General features: G+C 40.0%; 1 protein-coding gene across 1 annotated transcript in view; it reads right to left on the bottom strand.

Moving 5' to 3' along the window:
* Nucleotides 1-25,784, bottom strand: part of PRMT9 (protein arginine methyltransferase 9) — a 32,633-nt gene extending 6,849 nt beyond the window's left edge. Inside the window, exons 1-9 of the mRNA NM_001099051.1 lie at nucleotides 25,393-25,784; nucleotides 23,773-23,921; nucleotides 21,126-21,362; nucleotides 20,435-20,602; nucleotides 17,332-17,434; nucleotides 16,215-16,321; nucleotides 10,964-11,156; nucleotides 8,379-8,562; nucleotides 5,138-5,855 (exon numbers count right to left, since the gene is read on the bottom strand). Of these exons, the coding sequence (NP_001092521.1) occupies nucleotides 5,138-5,855; nucleotides 8,379-8,562; nucleotides 10,964-11,156; nucleotides 16,215-16,321; nucleotides 17,332-17,434; nucleotides 20,435-20,602; nucleotides 21,126-21,362; nucleotides 23,773-23,921; nucleotides 25,393-25,581 (2,048 nt within the window). The 5' untranslated portion in view covers nucleotides 25,582-25,784. The remainder of the gene's footprint in view (nucleotides 1-5,137; nucleotides 5,856-8,378; nucleotides 8,563-10,963; nucleotides 11,157-16,214; nucleotides 16,322-17,331; nucleotides 17,435-20,434; nucleotides 20,603-21,125; nucleotides 21,363-23,772; nucleotides 23,922-25,392) is intronic.
* Nucleotides 25,785-25,804: the final 20 nt, after the last annotated feature.

Genomic DNA, 25,804 nt, shown 5'->3' with positions numbered 1-25,804 from the left:
TTGCAGAACAAAGGAGACTGAGACTAAATGCAGTGTGTGACCCTGGACTGAATTCTGGACCTGTGAAGGGCATTCCTGCTACAAACGGTGAAATATCTGAGTGAGACTGTTTCCCTTAGATATCAGTACTATAACCATAGAGATTTCCTCGTTTTGATAAGTGTGTGATGATTATATAAAATGTCCTTTTTCTTAAAAAATACACACCGAAGTATTGAGGGGTACAGGAATACGGTATCTGAAGCTTAAAGTGTTCAGAGAGAATACTAAAGCGTATGTGGCAATATAGTAACAATCTGTGACCCCGGATGTAGGGTTCATGTGTGATTTTTTGTACTATTCTCTAACTTCTCTGTAAACTTGAAATTATTTCAGAATAAAAAACACTCTGAAAGGAAAAAAAAAGTGATTAAAAATCCAAATACTCTAAAGTGTATGAATAAAGGGCTAACACAACAGCTTCTCTTCCTACATTATCCTGGATTCACTTTCTGTTTCCCTGGAAATTCTATAAAGGTGGAATGTCAGCTGAGTTATCAACAACACTTCTTATGATTAAAAAAAGAAAAGTTTTTCCATGTTCTTAATAGGTAGATGCACGTGGACTAAGAAAACTGTAAACTACAGACGCCTGACGGGAAGGTGCACCAGCTCTGGGCTTCCCTGAGTGGGGGTAACTTGTAACCACGTATTCCTATTGCTAGAGCTTGGAAGCTGTGCCTATGGGAGAAGTTCCCATCTGAAATATGAGGCTCTTAGGCCAAGGCAGCGCCCACGCCCACATACACAGTCTTGTTTCCACAGCCCTGAGCTGTGGGAGGTGTGAGCGCAGTGTGGGGTGGGGGTCTCCTGCTGCCATCAAGTGAACCAGACGTGGAGGATACTTTAAGGTACTTTAATCATTTGCCACATTTGAAATCAAATGTTAAATCCCTCATCCTTACTGAACAATCCAAATCGGTTTCCACTTGAACTTCTAGACAGCTGGACTGCATACTCTCATATATACCTTTCATAGTAAGCTTTTACTCTTAAATATTTCTAGTCAGTAAGGATCTATTTATAAAAATACAGGACAAAGTTTTTGACCAATACATTTGTGCATACCTAAAAAATTAGTTCCTATAAGTTTCTAAAATTGTTTACTATGCAGTTTTCCTGAATAGATCATTAAAATCTTGACAAACTATAAAACACCACATTCCTCAAAACCACTTTGGCACTTTGGCTCTTAGTTTAAAATTATTTTAATATTAATTCTATTTTTACTAAACTGATTATCTCAACGATTTAAAATGATCTAAAACCAGAATATCAACTGAATAACAGTCAAAGGACATGGCAACTAAATGTAATACAGACCCCTTGATTAGAACTCGACTGGGAAGAAAAAAAAGCAATAAAGAGTATTACTGGCATAAGCAGGGGAAATTTTAATACAGACTATCTGTTAAATAATAGTATTTGATCAGTGTTAAGCTTCGTGAGTGTGGTCTTCTTACTATGATACGCAGGGGAAAGCCCTTGTTCTAAGGAGACAAGTGCTGAACTGTTAAGGGGGAAGGTTAGGAGGCCAACAATCATCATATGGTTCAACAGAGAAAACAGTCTTGTGTTTGCTGCTCCTTTTCTTGCAATTTTTCTCAGGTTTGAAATTTTTCAAAGTAAAAAATTGACAGAGAAGTTTACAAAAGTTAAACAGGCTGCTCTTATAACAACTTTCCCTAAAGACTAGCTGATAGGGAGCCAAATCATAACTAGGTCATTTCATGAGCAAAGAATCAGCAGAGAGAGAGAGGAATACTGAGTGTAATGGCATCAGACTGACTGAGACAAGTCTTCATCAGAAATCAGAAAGCTGTCTTCACTAAACATACATGATCATTTAAGTTGTGAAATTAGCCTAAAAGGGGCCCCTACTGACCCCAATGCTTTACTCATTTTCATTATTCCTGTCCTACCAACTTTTTTTTAGCATTTTGGGTAAAGTCTAGTAGACACTGAATCTCTACACAATTAGTAAAATTACATACCTCAACAAAATCACACAACTCACAACCACACAGCTCTTAACAAAATTCCAATCTATGCCTTTACCAAATCATATACAATTTTAACATCTCCCTGAAGAACTAAAAAAACTTACCCATTTCCCTCAAATGGATCAAGTTTAATCCTGACAACTCACGGTACTAAATTTTCTGAACTGAAGTTCTCTGCTAATTGTGATCCATTTAAAGGAAACCAGATCTAATTTTTCTTAAGATCACCAAGTCTTAGATGAGATACTAAGCCACAGCACTGCATGATGCCTGACTAATTCCCCCCACCCCTATACAGCCACAAGAGGGTGGTGTTCCATGAAATCAGGAAACAAAAAGCACACAGATCTGTAACAGCCAGCCTGCTGCCGTGCAATCTATAGGAGAGAGAACAGGAGAGAGGGTAATACAGCTAAACCACTTAGGGAGCAACCAGAAAATCAGGCCAAACAAAGTAAAAAATACATCAGGTGATACCTAAAAAGAAAGGCTGGATCATGTACTAAAAGCCATGCCAGAGATAAAGACTCCACGAAAGCAAGTATGCAAAGTATTTTAAAAGGCCATGTTCACACTATTTTAATCTAAAATCTTGTACAAATCCTTCTTCCTCAGTGTTAACCATTACTAACTGGAATGTGTCTTAGTTATGTGTAGATAAAACAGTAACTCCCTGAAGCTCTGCTTGGCTTTACTGACACTGTTTTGTTGTCGCACCAAGGCAGCTGCCAGACTCCTCAATGGAATCCTCTGCAAAGCCAATAATATTTCTGAACCATCTGTGCCTTCAAGGAAAAAAATAAAAATTGTTCCAACTCAAAAGTCTAACCATAAATGGCAAAAATTCTGAAGAAACTCTTCACTGTTTCCTTGTGATAAAACACAAAAGTGTTTTAAAACGGGTTTAAATTTTAAAAAGTTCACCAAGCTTTTAAACTGTCTCCTGTATTTTAATGTAGTGGGACTGAAAAAAAAAAAAAAGAATAAACATTTTAAAACAGTAACAACAAAGGAACTTAATAGTTTGTGAAATGGCTGGTTTTTTCCTTGACCTTTCTTTAGGAGGGTTGGTATCCAGTGATGTGACAGACGCCTTTTATCCTTATCCTAAAAACAATCTCTCCTCCCAACCCTGAACTTCATCCTCTTTGGCCGGTCCTGAGGCCTCTCTGCTGTCAGTAACTAAAGATGATAATGAAAGGCCTGGGTGAGAGTCTGCACACCACTGGCCCCACGACCAAGGGAAGCTGTGTCCACCTCCAGAGGAGCTGGTAAGGAGCCCGTGCACAAGCTTAGGCTGAAGGGACGGACGCTGGTTCTCTCCTGTTACTCAGCAGGTGTCCGAGGGAAGAGCGGGAACACTGGCTAACACGCTGATCAAAGGGCTACGGGCCTTTTTTTTTTAATTGATTTATTTATTCTTGGCTGTGCTGGGTCTTTGGCACAGGCTTCTCTCTAGTTGCAGAGAGTGGGCTTCTCACTGCAGCAACTTCTCTTTTTGCTGAGGACGAGCTCTCGGGCTCTACAGCACAGATTCAGCAGTTGTGGTACACGGGCCCAGATGTTCTGCTGCATGTGGGATCTTCCCTGACCAGGGATTGCACCCATGTCTCTGTACTGGCAGGTGGATTCCTGGCCACTGAACCACCAGGGATGCTCGCTACTAGCATTCAGTTCCCAGAGGTGCCAAACATCCTGCAACACACTGTCCCCCTCCCACCTCTCCCAAAAAGCCGTCCCACCCAAGCCACTAGGAGGACCCTCCCTCTACTCAGAGACATACCAAAGAGGAATTGTGGGCAGCATATAAATTGTTTCCCACTAAAATAACTCATCAGTCCATCTATGTGAGGATAAGCAAAATGCGACAACATAATACATACAAAGGAACATTATTCCAACTTAACAAGGAAAGAAATTCTTACATGTATTACAACATGGATGAACCTGGAGAATAATATGCTAAGTGAAATAAGACAGTCATACACACACACACACCCCCCCCCAAAAAAAAACTGCATGATTCCAGTCATATGATGTAGAGTAGTCAAACTCACAGAAGCAGAGAGTAGAATGGTGGTTGTAAGCAGCTGTGGGGAGGGTGGGGTGAAGAATTATTGTTTAATGGGTATAAAGTTTCAGTTTTACAAGATGAAAAGAGTTATGAGAATGGCTGGAGGTAATGATTGCACAATATTACTAAAATATTTATAATAATAATACCGCTGAACTTAGAGATGGCTAAGATGAAAAATTTCATGTTATGTTCATTTTACCACAATAAAAAAAAATCAGAAAAAGAATTAAATCAAAACTAAAAATAAACTGTTAGGAAAATAGTACATCTTTCCACGGTGATTCTGCCAAATAAGTCAAACCTCATTTATGTGACAAATTCGGAGAGCTAAACTGCCTTCAAAGTCCAGGACCCCTCATTTCATAACTGGAGACAAGAGGTATTAAATGGCTTACAGAAAATTTTACTACTTTAGGAATTCAGGGACAAATTCGAGACTAGATTCTAACCCTTTCAGCTCCTTGTTCTACAATCTATCTAAAGTACACCTGTTTAAAATTTTGAGAGAGAGAATGAGTGTATATTTCTATGTATGCATGTATGTCAGACCTCTATATCCCCATAATCTAGGGTATGTACAAGTTTGTTTTAAAGAATAGAAAATGGTAGTGATTTTTACTGGTTACCTCATATGAAAGGGTAAATGTGGTTAACAAAAGAAAATGCATATGAAGCCTAAAATATAGTTAACTATATAAGCAAACACTTTTTCCCTAACAATCTGCCTTCTGCTGCCACAATTTGGTCTGTATTCTCACCAGTGCTCCTATACTGTTTGCATAACACAAAAGTTAAAACCTATAAATTCAGGGGGGATTCCTTTGGCGGGGGGGGGGGGGGTACTCAATAGTAACATGCACGGAAAAAGAAAGACATGAAGTCACAGGTCCTGAAAAGCAAAGCTTAAGGAACACACAATGATCATGACTCATTCATGCAGTTACACTATTAAGGAACTAAAAGAGTTTACAAGAAGTCTGAGCTCACATAATCCACAGGTTGTATTTTGGTGTTTTACCTGGATATTGCAGCCTTTTCCATTATTTCCTGCTGAATGAGTCCAGATGGCTCAATGACATCCAATATAATTATACTCCACAACTTGTCTGATTTTGGCCTTTGCAACACAGCAGACTCATCTTCCACGTGTCTCAACCAAAACTCAAGTGTGTCTTTAGGAAAGTGATTGGCTTCACATATGATGTCCAGAGTCGCACGATGCTGGTCTTTCTCCACAGAACTGTAAGGTTTAACCTGCCCGAGGGTGCCAGCAATTACAGGCAGAACAGAGAAGCCCTCAGACACGTCTAACACATACAAAGGCTCAGGGGTGCTCTGGTCAGAATTACTCGGTCCACTTTCATAGCTCATCTCGTTATTCTGACACTGAGTATCCATGGCCTGACCCAGTTTCTCCGGAGTCAATGAAGACAACACTTTCTTCATTGCCATTTTAAAGCCTTCGTGGTATGGGATGTTATTAAGCAGAGCAATTTCTGTGGATTCCAATACACATAGCTGCTCCACAACATCTGGCTTACTGGTCTGAAGGTTGGCCAGAGCGCTACAGAGTTCAGCCTCATTTCCGAAAGACAGCAAGTCTTTATTCCTGGTAAAACTTTTCCCGACCTCCATCTCATGTTCTGAATGGAAGACACTGATACTCTGGATTCTTAAGTAACAATCTTGACAAGACACTTCCATTATCACCTCGTCCCCAAGCTTTATCCAGTAGTCTTTGTAAAACAGGAAGAAAGAAAAATAAAAAAAAAGTAATCGATGACTATGAGTGTTTATAAGCCCAAGGATCACACAAACACCTCGGTCCTCCCTCCATTTTTTAAACAACTACAGGAAAGACTACATTTATTTACTTAATTACAATTAAGTGAATTAATCTATGTTTAAAAAAAAAAAAACTAGGGAAACGCCTTCAGCTTTACATAAGGAAAAAATGAGGTTTGAAGAGCCAATTAACTTAACAGCAAAACAGATTCAACAGCTCATTATTTGACCCTACCTAACAGCATTATAGTGCTTTTACTGTAATCACTACGTATCATCAATGACCCCAAAATAGAGGGTGGGGGAAGGACTACAGGAGACTCCCAATCTTGTTAATGAAGCCAGCAATCACAAAGATAAATGAAATTCAGAAATCAATACCAAACCTCACTTTAGCTTAAAGGGACATTCTTTTCTCTAGAGAAATTTCTGAAAGAACAAGGCAGCATTCAATAGCACCTTATCAGTAATATTTCTTAACTGTATTTAGATATCCTTGAATGTTTAGAAATTTGAAAATGTAAGGAAGGACTGAGTCCTACAATAAAAACTACATCGTGGACTTCCCTGGTGGTACAGTGGTTAGGAATCTGCCCGCCCATGCAGGGGACACAGGTTCGATCCCTGAACCGGGAAGATCCCACATGCCATCGGCTCTAAAGTCCAGCACCACTGAGCCCACGCTCTAGAGCCTGTGAACTGCAACCACTAAGCCCACAAGATGCGACTCCTGAAGCCCATGCGTCTAGAGCCTGTGCTCCATACAAAAGCAGCCACTTGAACAAGAAGCCTGGGCACTGCAAAAAAAGAGTAGCCCCCTCTCATCACAACTAGCAATGTGGACCTAGTGCCACCAAAAATAAATAAACAAAAGTAATAATAATAAAAAAACTGTATTGAGCTTTCACATGTGGTAAAACTTTAAAGTGTAAACATATAATTGCTCCTCCTTCTCAGCCATAGAGCCAGCTGAAAATACAAGTTGCCTTTCTTGTGTTTACACGCTTAAAATATCCTTTCCTTAAGGATTTTTTTTTAACGCCATCTAAGTTACTGAGAGTTAGAATAAACAGAATTTTTAAATGTTACTTATTCGGCGCTAGTCACTATGGTAGGCCTTTTACCCCTGGGATGTCTAATAACTCCACAACAATCCTGCAAAGTAGACAGCACTGTCACCCCCTCACTTTTCTTTTTTAGCACGACTGCAACACAGCTTACAGGACCCTAGTTCCCTGACCAGGGATTGAAACCGGTGCCCCACGACAAAAGCTGGGGGTCCTAACCCCTGGGCCACCAGGGGATTCCCAGCACCCTTCCGTTTTTATAAATCACATAACAAAAGCTCTAAGAAATAACCAGCAAGACCAGCGAAGGAGTCAGTGTTAGCAAAGATCCAATTTCAAATTTACCTGATTGACTCTTGAACCATACTCTGCCACAATACTATACTGATTCCATGACTTAATGGCCTTGCCAAATTAGATCCTTGATTGAGAGACTATACAGAAGTAAATATTACCTTCCAGTTATAAAACAGTAGAATTTTTCTATGTAATACAGCTGCTGTAAACTATACCGAACCACATCAAATTACTACTAAAAACTTTCTTTATAACAAAGTTATCTTTGGGACTTCGCCTGGTGGTCCAGTGGCTTAGACTCCATGCTCCCTAATAAGGGGGCCCAGGTTCGATCCCTGTTCAGAGAACTAGATCCCATATGCCACAACTAGGAGATCCCACATGATAAAAAATAAATATATTTTTTTAAAAATAAGTAAATAAAAGGGATCTTTAACATAAGACTTCCCTAGGTAAGTCCATGGATTCATGAGCTCTAAACTGCAAGATTCTGTATTTATATGAGTGTGCATATTTTTAGGGCCTGGGGCTCCACAGATGCCATCAGATTCTGTGAGCGATAAGAACTTCTGCTCTGTAAGTAATATTTCTCCACTGTGTTCCAAAAAAGTGGACTAGCATTTCTCTCATCTACTCCTATCAAGAGTAATAAGAGCTGAGACATGATTTAATGATAGATGTTTTTGAGTGGTATGCAGCAGATTTGTGTTTTCACCTTTTTTTATTTAAAATATTGGAGTATAGTTGATTAATAACGTTGTGTTAGTTTCACGTGTACACGCGTCTATTCTTTTTCAAATTCTTTTCCCATTTAGGTTATTACAAAGCATGCAGCAGAGTTCCCTGTGCACTGCAGTGGATCCTTGTCAGTTACCTAGTTTAAATACAGCAGTGTGTACATGTCGATTTTAGTCCCTCTTCTTAACCATACATATTACTTAAAACTACTTTTAAAAAACAAAGAGCAAATTCTGAAAGATTTAACCAATCTTCCTTGACTAGAAACTTCATATTCAAAGTGAATTTTTGATACTGACTCAAATGCTTAGACGATTAAGACAACATGTTTTTTTAAAAGAGAAAAACAACAAAAAATTAGACAAGATATACCTGCAAGATCATGAACAGGGTATACAGCCTGTTCCCAGCACGTTTCCTCACTAGGACTTGTGGATAGACTGTGTTCGTCATCAAGCTGGAGTACAAACCAAACCACAATAGCATCAAGTACACCTTCTTTAATAACAGGGACGCCAATTTTATCAGGTTTTTTAGTTGCAAGGCTTTTTAATTCCTGACAAAAATGTAGAAGGAACAAGAGGATTTTAGACATTTAATCCATGCATGCCCCAGCGTCATATCACTTCCCATCAGCCCCGCCCAGAACCCTCGGGATCAGTATCACAGCACAACTACAACCAACTAAGCACAATGGAGGGGAGAGCGTGATGTACAGTACACGGCACTGGACACCGTGAGTTACTACAGTGAGGCAGATACATACTACTGATGCAGAAAACGTCCACGATGCACTGCTGAACAAAGGCAGCAAGTGCTGAAGCAGTCGGGGTTATTCTATCCTAAAAAATGTGTGTGTGCATTCGTGCGTGTGTGTGTGTGTGTGTGCAGGTTAGAAAAACAAGTCTGAAAAGAGATATTTCAAGCTGGTGACCTGGGGAAAGAAGGACCTAGATTTTAAAAAGGAAGATACATCCTTTTTTCTTCTTCCTTCTTAATGTATTACTTGAAAATGTTAAACAGGCAGATATTACTTTCAAATTTAAGGTCTTAATAAGGTGGTTTTTTTGGGGGCGGGGGGCTGTTGCAGAGAAGAAACATTAAAATATTGGAACACTTGGTGAACATGTGGAGATTCGAGGAGCATGATGCTCTTGGGGACGGCACGGGAGCCCTGCTTGCCTTAGCTCACCCCTATGCCTATGCATCTCCTCCATGTGACTGTTCCCAAGGTACATCCTTATCTAATAAGCCTAATAAGTAAAATGCGTAGTAAGTAATAAGTAATGCTTAAGAGCCTAATAAGTAAAATGCTTCCCTGATTCTGTGAGCCACTCTAATAAATCAATAGAACTCAGATCATTGGAACTTAACGATTTATGGACTATCACTTAGTAAAGAATCCGCCTGCAATGCAGGAGACCCCGGTTGGGGAAAGGTCAATTCCTGGGTTGGGGAGATCCACCAGAGAAGGGATAGGCTACCTACTCCAGTGTTCTTGGGTTTCCCTTGTGGCTCAGCTGGTAAAGAATCCACCTGCAATGTGGGAGACCTGGGTTTGATCCCTAGGTTGTGAAGATCCCCTGGAAAAGGGAAGGACTACCCACTCCGGTATTCTGGCCTAGAGAATTCCATGGACCGCATAGTCCATGGGGTCACAAAGAGTCAGACATGACTGACTTTCACTCACTTTGAAGCACAGATGTTAACCTGGGTTTGTGTCTGGAGACTGAGGTGGGATGGGGGGAGGGGTAAGGACTGAGGAAGGGAGGTGTGTAGTCATGCAGGGATGAGGACTTAAAAGAACAACAACAAAAAAAATTGTAACACTGTTATAACAGAAAAGAAATGCTGACAAAGCTCAGTCTCAGCAATGCTAAAGTGTTAATTTAGTTCCAGATCACCTCAAAACAAAACAAAACAAAAATTAACAATTAATAGGGGAAAGCTTTTATTAAATTATAAAGATCTTAGGCGAAAATGACACAAAGTCTTCTGTCCCCTGGCAAGTTTCACCTCAAGATCTTAATGTACTTAAGGTTAATATACTTAAACATTTAGCCTTACTTAAAGATCACCAGAGAAAGACTTGATGTAACTTTCTCCAACTCCCTGGGCTCTTTCTTTGCTCAGCGCAGGGCCCTCACACACACACAGACACATCAGGATGATACCAGCTTGTCCTGGTTTGCCCAAGACTGTTTCTCAGGAGCTGCTTAGTCCTGTGCAAGCCAAGGTGGCTGGTCACCCTACCACACAGACAACCTAGAGATCTGAGTTATGCTTCATTTCAAGGAATACTGCTAATCTGAAATGAAAGACAAAGAGAAAGCCTGGAAGACCTAGGTTATGATCACTGCCCTTGCATTCATATCTGGGGGGTGGGATTAACGTAACGGCACAAGGATAATTGTAACTGTTGCAGTGCTGTTTTAAGAGCAACCTCAGGACTTCCTTGATGTTACGGTGGATAAGAATCCGCCTGCCAACGCAGGTGAAACGGGTTTGATCCCTGGTGCGGGAAAATCCCACGTGCCGCGGGACAACTAAGCTCTTACGCGGCACCTACTGAAGCCTGCAAGTCCTCGGGCCTGTGCTCTGCCACGAGAGAAGACACCGCAATGAGAAGCCCATGCTCTGCAACAGAGAGGAGCCTCCACTCGCCGCAACTAGAAGAGGTCCACGCGCAGCAACGAAGGCCCGGAACAACCAAAAAACACAGAAATAAACAAGCGAGCCTCCTAGGAATACACGTGAAAGTGCCAGGTACACTGTACAGTCCCAAAAACCTTAGGGATTGTTTCCCTCTGTATTTAAAAGTAAAGCAAATAATCATTTTCATTACATACAGTAAGTGGAATCCCATGCCTACTCGTAAGACTGTCCTATGTATTAACTATTTTAAACAATGCGTGAAATTTAACACTTAAAACCAGTAACTAAATTTTTATTTTTACCTGAAGATTGTTGAAATCTACTGTCATAATTTCAAAGCACTCTGTAAGAGCCAAATATCCTCCAGGAACTCGACTCATCTTTTCAGTTGTATAAGGTTCAATTGTTTCTTCTCCATCTACAGAAGAATAAGCTGGGCTCTGAAATTTCACATTGGTTGGCAAACTGATTCCAGCAACGTCCTTAACACCCACCCTGGTGAGAAGGGGAATGAGAGAGGAAAGGGAAAAAGATGAGTTGTTTGTTTTTTTTTTTTCTTTTTAAAGAATCAAGTAACACCGTCTAATACTGAATCCAGCAAAAATAAGCATAAAAATACAATAAAACATGATAGACAAAGGTTTCTTAAACACAGTGACATACACAATCACTAACTATAAACAAAAACAAATAATAGGTGTACATTAAAATTAAGAACTCCACTCATCAAAAGATACCCAGGAAGAATGTTAAAGGCAAGCCACTGAGTAGAAGAGATTTGTAATGCATCTACTCAACAAAGGACAAATATCCAAAATACATTTTTTAATCCCCACAATAAAACCAAAAATGAGCAAAAGACTCAGACACTTCACAAAAGAACAAATAGCCAATATGAAGAGTCAGTCATGAGGGAAATGAAATTAAAGCCATGCTACCCAACGAACAGAATGGGGAAAATAAACAGTCCATATCAAGTATTGATAAGAATACAGTCTTATATACTACTGGTAGGAATATAAAATTAAAAAGACCACTCTGGAAGAGTTTCATAGTTCCTGTTCAAGTGGAACGTGACTATTATTTTAGATTCAGTCTTAATATGGGAACCTCAAGGTGTCTGACATTTGCACTTCCAGAAACATGACCAAGGGAAATTCATACACACAACCACCAAAAGAATGTTTAAGAATGTTTACAGCTGTGCTATAAACACAATACTCCCCAAGCTGGATATGACCTAAACATCCATCACCAGCAGAAGGAAGGAATGCACTGTGGTGTATTCGTACAACAGGCATAGTCCACAGCAATGAGAACCAACAAACCACACACAAGAACACAGACGTGCTGAAATAAGGCAGGCAGGCATGAGCATTCACAATGTAGGATACCATTTGTATGGAATTCAAAACACGCAAAATAATCTATGGTGTTAGAAGTCAAGACAGTAGATACTCCTGGGGGTGTGGGGCGCTGGTAACTGGAAGGGGCTTCTTCCTAAGGACCTGTTGGGGTGGGGGTGGTGTTCTGGACCTTGATCTGAGCACTGGTACACAGTGTATCAACTTCATGAATCCACCGTAAATGTATGGTTTATGTGCTTGCTCTAACAATGTTTGATGTCAGTAAAAATTTACACTGAAAAAAAAAAAACACTTCACTTCATGAGCATTTTAGAAACACCATCTTGTAACAGGAAACACTTCGACCTCTTCTCATACACACTCATTTATTAGCCTGTCTTTACAGGGCTTGAAACAGTCGACTACTAGAAATTATTTTGTTATATTCTAAAAAGATGGATTGTCAAATGGAAGTATTAATGAGTTTAACAATAACTAAATGAGAAATCACAAGTTATAGAAACAAAAAGAATGTGACAAGTTCCCTTTCAATTTCTTACCAAATACATGAATATAAATTTATTGTCAAAACTTCAAACAATGTAGTAAAAAGTGAAAGTCCACCTTCGCAGTATCCATTTCCTCTGTTAGAAGTGTGCTGTGTATCCCTCCCACCTTTTCTTTACGTGTGTAATAATAACCTGTGGATACTGCCTCAGACCCACTGTACTTATTTTCCTCTGCTCTTAACTCTTTATTTTGAAAATGATTTCAAATTTATAGAAAGGCTTCCAGTGTCGTCTAAAGAACTCTCACATCCTTTAACCACGGTCATCGAGTTTTTAATAGTCTACCACATTATTTTTATCATATTCTCTCTCTCTCCACATATATTCTTTCTTCTGAGCCATTTCAGAGAAAATTGCATTCATCATACCCATTTATCCTTTCATATATATACTTCCGTGTATCTTTATTATAAACAAGGATACTTTAATCATAAGTTATCAAATACAGTATTATTTCATCTTCATATTAGAATATATTTCATATTCTGTATTTATTAACTGAATCAATAAATCAAAACTAACTCCCCCTGACCAGTCCCAATACAGGATCATGATTTCAATTTAGCTGTCCTATCCTTTGACAATTTTATTTTGTTTTGGCCATACCATGTTGCTTGCAGGATCTTAGTTCCATTTATTAATCTATTTGTTATAAATAGGGATTTATGGATTCTTACTTTATTCAATGGAACTGCCCTTATATATCTTGGTGCTTAAAATGTCCAAGATTTGGCTAGTGGGAGACACTTCCAAACATGCTCCTGTGACCTTTAACCACCCACATCATTTTCTTCGGCAGTTCCTTAAGTTTCTGCCCCAGTTATTTCACAGTCATCTTCAGTCTGTTCTGCCCCAGTCTGGGAAGCAGCCATTTCTCCAGAGTTATAATTCCCCGTGGTGAGGCATGGTATGTAAAAGCCAAGAGCTCACTGCTCCTAGAATTGTGGCTGTCTTTTCACTAACCGTCACTAACTTCTTTCCCTCTCTACATATGCAGCTTACCTGTCTCCTTTTCTCACCTGCAAAGTGAATGTTTTATCAGAGTGCAGTAAGTATGCAGATGGTTTTTTGTTTTGGTTTTTCCAATTACAGTGTTATAGTAAGCATCCCTGTACACATGTTTATTTATTAGGACAAATTATCAGAAGTAGAAACATCACGTAAAAGACTATACACACCTTTAGTTTTGTTAGATAATGCCAAATTGAGCTACTAAAATGTTGCACCAACAGGGTATACAGTCTCCCATATCTAAGAGAAAATAGGCTTCCCTGGTGGCTTAGTGGTAAAGAATCCATCTGCCAACACAGGAAACCCAGGTTCAATGCCTGGGCCAGGAAGATCCCCTGGAGAAGGGAATGGCAACCCACTCCAGTATTCTTGCCTGGGAAATCCCACGAACAAGGAACCTGGTGGGCTACAGTTCATGGGGTCTCAAAAAAGTCGGACACAACTCAGTGACTAAACAACAACATGAGAAAGTAGGATCTTATCTCTTTTTTGGGCCACACTGTGGGGCTTGCAGGATCTCACTTTCCCGACCAGGGATCAAACCTGGGGCCTCGGCAGTGAAAGTGTGGAGTCCCAACCACTGGGCCACCAGGGAATTCCCCTTATCAATCATTTTTAATGTTTTAGAATGTAAACAGTTAAAAATGTTATTCTGTTGATTTAATTTCCATTTCTCTCATTAATAGACAATTGCAAATATGTTTCAGTTCAGTTCAGTCGCTCAGTCACGTCCAACTCTTTGCAACCCTGAGGACTGCAGCACGCCAGGCCTCCCTGTCCATCACCAGCTCCTGGAGTCCACCCAAACCCATGTCCATTGAGTCGGTGATGCCATCCAACCATCTCATCCTCTGTCATCCCCTTCTCCTCCTGCCCTCAATCTTTCCCAGCATCAGGGTCTTTTCAAATGAGTCAGCTCTTCCAATCAGGTGGCCAAAGTATTGGAGTTTCAGCTTCAACATCAGTCCTTCCAGTGAACACTCAGGACTGATCTCCTTTAGGATGGACTGGTTGGATCTCCTTGCTGTCCAAGAAGACTCTCAAGAGTCTTCTCCAACTTAGCTTTATTCTAAAAGTTGGAAATTTTACCTCAGCTTTTCATCTGCCTTTTAACTTTATACTATCTTTCACCAGATATACAATTTGTTTTTTAATGTGTTAAATTTGTCAATCTTTTATGGCTTCTAGATCCTCCCTCTGTTTTGCTTTGGAAACCCTTCACCACTTAATGGATTTTTTACACTTAGATACTTAATTCATTTTGGAATTAAAAGTAAAGATCTAACTTTAACCATATGAAGGACAGGGAGGCTGGCGTGCTGGAGTCTATGGGGTTGCAAAGAGTCAGACACGACTGAGCGCAAGTGAAGTGCTTCATGTCCGCTTACCGAATAGTTTATCCTTTCTCCACTCATCTGAAATACCTCATCTGTATCACACACTAAATCCCTATAAATTCAAAGGTGTATCTAGAGTCGTTATTGTGTTATACTGATCTTTTTTTTTCTATATCTGCATCAATAAATTACTTTTTATTTCTAGTTTTTATATCTAATAAACCAAGCTTCTTAAAACTTAAAACCTCTAAACTCTGGGAACTGTAACACTAGGAAACTGACTTTAAGAAATCATGAAGCAAATCTATTAACATGAAGAGGCTCACTAAAGCTAATATATTTACTGATATTTTAAAATATTTACTGATACTGATCATTTTTACTGAAGCAAAATTTATACACACACACATTTACTTACACAGAGCTGACAACCAATTATCTAACTCTAATTCAGCCAATCTGCTGGCAAAGGCCACTTTTTGGTTAGTGCCTGTTCCCTACCAATCACTAACTACTTTTACTTATCATCCCGTAACATGCATTGAGGAGTGTAAGGAAAAATATACTATAAAGATGAACAGTAGTTTTCTACCAGTGAGGCGTTCAGGATGATTTTTATTTTCTTCTTTCAATCATCAGTATTTCCTAAAATATTTATGTGTTACATTTACTACTACTGAGTTATCAGATGGAGGGCCTCCTTAAAAAGTCCTGAAACAATATGGATCAATACTTTAGCAAAATAAAAAATTCATTAATGTTCAAGAAAAAGAAGTAACCAAGAAGTTTTTATAACTAAAAAAAGTTTTCACCTGTATCACACTGCATAAATCTCAGAATCTCAAGGGTACAAAGATCCTGAAATTTCATCCCACCCACCAACAAAACATAATACTAAGTTATTAAGAACAGAAAACTGGGAGAAATAAAATTATTTTCACATGGAAATTTTTATTTCACTCTAAAATTAGTTTGAACTTAGTATATTTCTCAGGAATCTATCACACATCAAAAGGATACTATGTTGTTTCAAAATTAAATTTTCCCCTAGAAAATTGAAAGCTGACTGTTAATCTAAGAGTCTTAGTTTTGAAGAAAGTTTTAAAGATGCAAAAAGAAAAAAAAAAAAAGGCAAAAATAAAATTAAGACTGGAATAAATATCATGAATTTAAAAGTCAGAAGATGATACGTTCTCATCCGAATGTCCACTAAATAACCTTTTAAGTACAGGCAACTCCTCAAAATTACTGAAATATTTTTTAATATTTACTATTTAAATAATCACTTACCTATGATGTCTTCTTATCTCTGCACATTCTACTGCTATCCCAAATATAACAGCACTTGCTGGTATAACTTTCCCATATTTTTCACAATCACCATTTTCACCTTTGGTCTAAAAATACAACAGTAAAAAATTATATTCTGCTACATTGATGTCAAAATATTTTTGTCAAAATATGTGTGTATGATGGCAAGCTATGAAAATTTATAAGAAAGCTTAGAAAAACAATAGTTAATGATAAGCAGATTAAGGGTTTCTTTTCTTTAAAAAGTTTACTTCCATTTTTTTATATATATATATGAATATATATGTGTAAGTATACATATATCATATATACTCATGTGTGTGTGTATATACGTATAAATTTTTTTCTTTTTTTAAGTACTAGTAGGAAGAATGGGAAGGAGGGAGGTGGGAGCTAGAAGCCTCTAAGTTTGTACACAAGAAAAGATCTTTGGGAATGACTTTAATGAAGAGGCCAAAATCACCATTACCTACTTGAAAAACAAACTGCTCTTCTCTCAACCTTTCATTAGCTATTTTAAATCCAAATGATTTTCTGTAAGTAGTCAATTCTTATGACATGTTAAAATCCTTTCTTTCATAATACATATATCAATATATACACGAAAGCTACAGTTTATGGGCCACAGTAGAGGATTTCAATGTAAAATACAACCTGGCAACTATAACAGTCAATTCTGTCCAGCCTAGGTCCAAGTGGTACCTTAAAATCATACCACACAAGTTACCCACTACATTCTCTTTTGGTAAATTTTCCAAATATACAATTCGAGCAGTGAAGCTGTAAAGCTCAAAATACTTCCATTTCTCAACCTCACTCAAGAATTCCAGAGTCAATCCCTTCATCACATAACCTCAATTCCTAAGAACTCCTTCCTGGAGTATTTTCTGCCTGCATACCCCATTTGGGCACACAAGAATACACTGCACTATGTTATTAAATGTTTTTGTTCACACGGATCTCTTGCCAGCTATACAGTATATACCTCAACAGTGAGACGCATCTCCTACTGCTTTGCAACTATGCTAGGGGCTCAATGAACCGTCTACTGAATAATGAATTCTTAATCAAATTTAAGTGTTTTCAAGCTGCTTACCTTTGGCTGCAAAAGTAAATGTTCCCATGCATGAATCAAACTCTCCACAATTCCTTCTCCAAATAAACCTGCATCGACAGTTTCTGTTACAACTAGGGACACTCTATAGAATGATTTTTTAAAGATATATGTAAGTAAAATATCATGCTATTTACGTAAAAGATGTCAAAGCTGAGAAAAGGAAGAATATATTATAGACACAGCACAAATATAAAATTTTCTCATACATTTCATGTTTAACATCTACCCTTGCTGCTGCTGCTAAGTCACTTCAGTCGTGTTCGACTCTGTGCGACCCCACAGATGGCAGCCCACCAGGCTCCCCTGTCCCTAGGATTCTCCAGGCAAGAACGCTGGAGTGGGTTGCCATTTCCTTCTCCAATGCATGAAAGTGAAAAGTCAAAGTGAAGTCGCTCAGTCGTGCCCGACTCCTAGTGACCCCATGGACTGCAGCCTTCCAGGCTCCTCTGTCCATGGGATTTTCCAGGCAAGAGTACTGGAGTGGGGTGCCATTGCCTTCTCCGAACACCTACCCTTGAATCCTAAGGAACTCTAATGTTCCTCTAAAGCTCCTCTGTTCTCCACTGGCAGCTTCCTGGCTGGGAAGGTCACAGACAACCTTCACTTGACTTGCTGCCTCCTGGGTTATTCCTTCATTGCCTAAACCCTAAGGATTGGTTCATATCCATTACTTTTACCAGTCCCCCTCCTTAACCCTGAGTTACTGGACATCTATCCCCAATATTCTGTAAAAATACTTTCTACCATCAATGACTCCCTACAGACAACAGGTAGTGCAGTGAGAAAGCCTGCCCCCCAAACCCCTCCTCCACCTCCATCATCCATGTGTATCTCTCATATGTTCACTGCCCCTCTCCCATCACCACTCGTGCTTTACCCACACCTGGACTTTTCACCAAAGCCTAACCCACAGACTTCTGGTCTCTGTCCATTCTTTCTAGAAAATCTCATTCAAAAACACACCCTAAAAAAATCTCTCCCTTCGTCGAACTTCTTTAGTACTCACTGCCAGTATCATTCATTTCTGTAGTTACAAGGAAAAGGTATTTTCAAGAATAATCCTTATCTTCCTGTCTTGACTACAGCTGCCTTGGTAACAGAAAGCAACTTTAGTATCTTCTACTGTGCCCGTGGGCTTCCCAGGTGGCACTAGTGGTTAAGAACCCACTTGCCAATGCAGGTTAGACGTAAGACAGGTGGGTTCAATCCCTGAGTCGGGAAGATCCCCTGGAGAAGGGAATGGCAACCCATTCCAGTATTCTTGCCTGGAGAATCCCATGGGCAGAGGAGTCCGGCGGGCTGTGGTCCATGGGACCACGACTTCAGTTGGACACGACTGAAGCACAGTATGGCACTGTGCCTAAACCCAGTAGTGTATACACATACACAAGATTTTCAGTATTTATGACTGCATATATTTAGAATGCAAAAAGCATCTCAAATCATCTGATATCTTCAAGTCTCCAGATTTGCCCAAGGTAAAAATAAATCATTATTAATTATCGGGCTTCACTGGTGGCTCAGCAGTAAAGAATCTGCCTGCAGTGCAGGAGACATGAGTTCGATCACTGGGTCGGCAGAGCCTCTGGAAAAGGAAATGGCAACCCGCTCCAGTATTTTTGCCGAAGAAACCCCAAGGAGAGAGAACCCTGGCAGGCTACAGTCCACAGGGTTGCAAAGAGTTGGGCACAACTTAGTGCCTAAACAACAACAAATTATTATTATTATTATAAACCATATCTCTTCATTCAAAGCCAATACATCCTTTCTATAATACTATGTGTGAGAAAAAAGTGGATTAAGGTAATGTAACTTTGATTCACACTATGTACTGAATTGGGTACCAACCAAAAGTCACATTGAAGCTCTAACCCTCAGTATGACTATATTTGGAGATAGATCTTTACGAGGTTAATTAAGGCTCAATGAGGTCGTAAGAGTGAAGTCCTAATCCGATGGGACCTGTGTCCTAATAAAAGTGGAGGTGATCACAGCAGTGATCTCTCTCTCCCTGCGGCCACAGAGGAAAGGCCATGTAAGGACAGAGCAGGATGGCCATCTGCAAAGCCAGGAAGAGAGCTCCTGCCAGAAACCAAATTTGCCGGCACCCACGATCATGGACTTCCAGCCTCCAGAGCCGTGAGAAGATAAACGTCTGTAGTTTCAGCCACCTAGGCTGTGGTATTCTGTTAACCGCAGCCTGGTCAGTCTAAGACAATTGAGGACGCTGATTCTATAAAATGTGTTTAATATCTGCCTAAACAATCCAACAGGACTTCATGAAAACAAATAGAGACAACTGAAAAGCACAGCTATCATGTAAAGTTAAATATTCTTATACATAGATGGAAGAAGACTTTTCAAAATCAGAGTCCCATGTATGACACAGTATAAACAAGCCCTGTTTCAACGTGAACTGAATTTCAGTAAAATGAAAAGAGAGACGACCCAGGGGAGGTAGTAACACAAGTGCTGCACAGAGAAAACTGTATCTAAGAATGACAGTTGGTGGGACCAGACGATTTTTCAATCCCCCCTAGCTCTAAAATTCCATCCCCTTGTGATATGGATCAAAATGAAATAACACTAAAAAGCTGAGACTTATGACATAATAGTCAAAGTATTTGAAGAGGGGAAGTCAAAATACGTCGACAGCTGATGCTTCCAAAGCTTTCATTTTAGCCAAGAATATTAACACCAAATGTGATTAAGTCCATCAAGCTTAATCAACTCTTGCATTATGTTTACAATTTTTAAACAGCTATGGACCACAGAGGAGGTATGATCCATTTCCACAACTGAAATACTAGAATGAACAAAGATAAAGTAACTTGCTAAAGCTGAAGTTTATTGATTGAATCCCTTGCTGCATATTTTTCTCAAGATCTTTAAATCTTCTTTGTCAAGAATATGACCTTATTATGAAAACCCATCTTATGCTGAACTATCCTGTATCTGTACCTTCACAATATAAAGGTCTCAGCATTTCTATTTGGACTAGAAGCTAGAAATGTGAATATCTTAATTCTTAAGAAATAAAATAGTGGGCTATAAACAGTAAAATTAGTGCATGGCGTAATACCTTTCAGGAATGTGTTTTGGAATTTTTATGTCAAGCGACTTCATGTGCAAGAGTTTGATCCCTTCTTCCATCTCGTTTGCTGCCACTACATCACAGGCCAGTTCATACATGGTCTTGGATAACTCACAGGCATACACAGAATGTGCTCCAGCTTTCCTGGCAAACATGCTACAAGGGGAAAAAGTGTTCCGTTAAAAAATAATCTACTGTTTTTAAATTTCAGTGAAATTATGAAACATGGAGTTTTCCTTTTATTCTTTACCACAACCATTATTGACTCTGCATTTGAAAAAAATGAACTAATATTCTCACCAAGAAACAAATCAGACAATAAATCATAACATCCACCTTATTAAGACAACTGTCATGCAGAATGCTAATTAGACTTTTAAAAACTAGACTCAACCAGAACATTAATGAAAAACCTACTCGTAAAAGGATTATGCAAAATTTCAATAACTCCAAATGTTTCTTGGTGGCTATGTCAAGTTCTTAATAAAGTAAAAGTTATAGCAAAAATGACAATAATAACAGTTGCATGAATAATCATAACAAGATTATAAGAAATTAATCTATAGATTAATTTATACTAGGTTATTAAATTTCACTGTCAAAATTTTCCACATTTGATAAAATCATTAATTTACATTAGTATACATCTATATGTAATTAAAACACAATGCCAACAAACCTTAGTATTCCAGTTCCTGCTCCAATATCCAAAACACTTTTGGAGCCTGAACACACTGCCTTCTGGATTGCTGCGTTATAGATCGTATTCCTTTTGGTGTCATTAAGCATGATAAAGTGCCAGCGTTCCACCAACCAGTTTGCAACACGATAAAAATTCTCCTTTGCATCATTGAAATCAGGGTTTAGCTTCACTGCTTTATGAAAATACCCAGCTGCTTCATCTCTAAAGCCCATTCTAGAATGGAAAATGACAAATGAAACATTCAACTATACACTATCAATGCCATTGTTCATGTCACTTATCTAGCCTGAGAACCCCTCTCCAGCACCCCAAATCCTACCCAACGCAAGTGTCGTCTCCTTGGGAAGCCTTCGGTGAGGACTGTGAGTCTCATTTACTTCTTTCCTTTCTGAATCCCTATTGTATTTATGCATTCCAGGACACTAACAAGGACCTGACTATGAAATACTGCTTCACTGTCGTGTAGTAGAAGCTCTCCTGGTCATCTTCCATTTAAACAACTTTCTAGAACACCAGGATTCTAAAAACCACTTCCACTGTAAAAGATACTAACGCCTATGGCTAGCAGGTGCCTCTCTACTGTGCTTTCAACTGAGCAGAATGGTCATCAAGAGTTAGCCATATTTGCAGCCAGACCAATTTACACTTGTTACTAAAATTATATATTTTAATTAAAAATAACAGAAACCAAGTGAATATGACTGCAAAAAGAGAGTCATTGTGTTCGAAGGAAAAAAAATCAAAGGTGAGTCACCCAAAAATTACTACTGAATTATATGTGAGCAAATCAACAATAAAAGACGGAAGGAAAAAACTACCAAACCACTGTACTTCTTAAACCATCCAAAAACTCCCTCTCTTTGTAAAATAGCTCCCCACCTGTAGACCAACACACTTGTACTGCACAGAGTTAGCTGCTGTGTAGCTCCCACAAGAGATTTCAGAGTGGTCCATACTCTCCTCAACAAGTGAGTTACCTGACCACGTGCTTGGATTTACCGCAAACTGCTATTCAAATTTCTAAATGTTTACTCACAATTTCTATTTCTATACCTCTCTGTTCAGTTCAGTTGCTCAGTCGTGTCCGACTCTTTGCGACCCCATGAACCGCAGCACGCCAGGCCTCCTTGTCCATCACCAACTCCCAGCGTCCACCCAAACCCATGTCCATTGAGTCAGTGATGCCATCCACCCATCTCATCCTGTCGTCCCCTTCTCCTCCTGCCCTCAATCTTTCCCAGCATCAGGGTCTTTTCAAATGAGTCAGCTCTCTGCATCAGGTGGCCAAAGTACTGGAGTTTCCGCTTCAACATTAGTCCTTCCAGTGAGCACCCAGGACTGATCTCCTTTAGGATGGACTGGTTGGATCGCCTTGAAGTCCAAGGGACTCTCAAGAGTCTTTTCCAATACTACAGTTCAAAAGCATCAATTCTTCAGCACTCAGCTTTCTTTATGGTTCAACTTTCACATCCATACATGACCACTGGAAAAACCATAGCCTTGACTAGACAGACCTTTGTTGACAAAGTAATGTCTCTGCTTTTTAATATGCTGTCTAGGTTGGTCATAACTTTCCAAGGAGTAAGCATCTTTTAATTTCATGGCTGCAATCACCATCTGCAGTGATTTTGGAGCCCAGAAAAATAAAGTTAGCCACTGTTTCCACTGTTTCCCCATTTTTTGCCATGAAGTGATGGGACCGGATGCCATGATCTTAGTTTTCTGAATGTTGAGCTGACTGGTAATTTATGCACCACACTAGTGTGTGGTCCACATGATGAAGAGAACTGAGTTAATAGAACCCTTTCATACTCATACTTCTTTGCAAGCACCTCTAAGCATTCCACCAATTTTAAAGAAACGGAATCAGACTATTCATTTTGGGTATGCTGCTGCTGCTGCTGCTGCTAAGTCACTTCAGTCGTGTCCAACTCTGTGCGACCCCATAGATGGCAGCCCACCAGACTCCACCGCCCCTGGGATTCTCCAGGCAAGAACACTGGAGTCGGTTGCCATTTCCTTCTCAAATGGATGAGAGTGAAGTCGCTCAGTCATGTCCGACTCTTCTCGACCCCATGGACTGCAGCCCACCAGGCTCCTCTGTCCATGGGACTTTCCAGGCAAGAGTACTGGAGTGGGGTGCCATTTTGAGTATAGTATAAGCAAAAAAACCATTCTAGAACCCAAACAGTGAATTGCACTCTTACGAAAGGAAATGGCAAGTTTCCAGGAAGTTCTGGAGAACAGGTTTACAAGACGTTTCCCCAGCAAGGGACCACAGTGACTTCTCTGCCACCCCGGGAATCAGGCTATGTCCTCTCCAAGAAGGTCTGTATATCTCAGCCCAGGGAAAGGAACTCTTTCATGGATACCTGATCTCAGCCCCAAGGGCAGCAGCTATTACTCAGTATATGATGTAAAATTATTATATACTGTATCTACTATTCCTATATGCTTTTGAGTTCTCTTTACTTCTCCCTAGCCAACTCTCTAGTCTGATTCCTTTAAAGTTAATAATTCTTTGAAGTAAACTTTCCCTGCTCAAATTACTGTACTATGCATTTATCCAATCCAGACAGATCCAGAGTAGTTCTGAACTTGTAATACTGAAACCACTGCATACCTGAAGAGATGCTCCCCCATACTGTTGCAAATCACTTCATCATCAGGAAACAGTTCCAAGGCTTGCTCATAGCAGCCAAGTAGGTCTTGTGTTCGACTGAGAGCATCAAGTTCTTCAGCCCACCTGAAGAGCGTATACTGAAAAGTTTCCTTCACAAAAGAGAACAAAAATTAGTCAACATAAATGATGAAAGAACGTTCAACATGGGTTGAAGAGTCCACAGAAAATAAAACTTAATGACAATTGAAAATCACCTTAAGTCTTATTTGGCTTTAAAAGACCGTGTTTGCTGAATAAACAAATGCATACATGAGTATATATATTTTTAATACACACTGTCCCTGTTTTATAAGAGGAAACTAAGGAACAAAGAACTGAGGAAAAAGCATTTGGATGGATCCATTATTTTACACCTGCCTACCTAGAAGAGCAAACTCAATCTCAAAGTAACACTTTCTCCTCCTTGAGGCTAGCTGGTCCTGAAATTTACACTAAGTTTTTGTGAACTATAAATGTCTATATAAAACTGACATCTATTGGGAAGAAGTCGGGGAATTCTAGGATCCTATCCAAAATATCAATAGTCTTGAGGTTGAGAAACCTTGCATGAAATAAAGCGAAGTAGCTCCAGGTTGAAAACTGAATGCAAAATTAAACTAAATCATTTTTTGAAATTTTTCTAAAATAACCTGGGCGGGGTGGGGGTGGGGAAACGTACAGAGCTTCAACAGAGTAACTCTCACAAATAATCTAATAATTGAAACTTAAAAGAATGCATCACCAAATGATTACTTCAGGCTAACTGCAAATTTAAGTCAGCATTCTCTCCACCCAACAGTAGACAGGAGAGACAAGTGCAAATGCCCTGGGGCGGGAACTTGCTAGAATTAGATACAGGAGATGACTGAAGATCACTGAACGTGTGCAATATAACCTTGGGAATTTGAATGAAGTGAAAGTTTTGTAATAGAGGAATGACACCATCTGGCTTTTGTTATGAAAAGCTCACGTTGGCTTTGTTGCAGAAGACAGTCTAGTTTCCCGAGCCAAAGCACACTGCAAAAGTCAACAGGAGATGATTGAGGCTTGACTCAGGGTAGTAAAAAAGAAGGTGGTGAAAAGAAATACGATTCTGGATGTAAATTTCGAGGGTCAGCAAACAATATTTTCTAATAGGCTGGCTGTGGTTGCGAATAAAAGAGTCAACGGTGACCAGTAAACATTAATAACAACCACCAGACACTTAGAGTCCACACTCCCTCCTCCAACTACTGCTGCTGCTGCTAAGTCACGTCAGTCGTGTCCGACTCTGTGCGACCCCACAAACTGGTGACCACCAGGCTCCCCCATCCCTGGGATTCTCCAGGCAAGAACACTGGAGTGGGTTGCCATTTCCTTCTCCAATGCATGAAAGTGAAAAGTGAAAGTGAAGTCGCTCAGTCGTGTCCGACTCTCAGCGACCCCATGGACTGCAGCCTACCAGGCTCCTCTGTCCATGGGAGTTTCCAGGCAAGAGTACTGGAGTGGGTTGCCAGTGCCTTCTCCGCCTCCAACTACCTACGTATTCATTTACTTATACAAGAACAGAGGATCGACCAGCGAGAAAAGGGCCCTCCTCACCTTTACATCGTCTTTCAGCTCCGGCGCCAGGCTGAGCACGAGGAGGTAGTGGGCATAGGCGGTGCCAAAGTCCTGGGAACCCAGGCAATGCTCTGCGCTCTGCAAGGACCGCGACACCAGCTCGTCCCGCCCAGGTGCCCCGGCGCCACTCCCGGCGCCCCGGCGGGGCCTGGGCCGCGAGTTCGGCATGACAGAGTTACCGACCGAAACCTGAGCCAGTATCACCAAAGGGAAGATGTTCTGGTAAACGGAAGGAGCAAACAGTCCCGGTGACACCACTTCCACGTAACTAACAGGAGCGCCAGAACCTGCGCAGGTAACCTGTTCCCTGGCCACCACAAGCTCGCCCACCTTCGCCAGGCAGAAGCCCCGGAGGGCCGGGTCCCATTGGCTGGCGGCGCACGCTGCGCGA

Source organism: Bos taurus, chromosome 17 (assembly GCF_002263795.3).
Source record: "Bos taurus isolate L1 Dominette 01449 registration number 42190680 breed Hereford chromosome 17, ARS-UCD2.0, whole genome shotgun sequence".
NCBI classification, from domain to species: Eukaryota; Metazoa; Chordata; class Mammalia; order Artiodactyla; family Bovidae; genus Bos; species Bos taurus.
The sequence above is the reverse complement of the archived record's forward strand: the minus strand, read 5'-3'. Positions and strand labels throughout refer to the sequence as shown.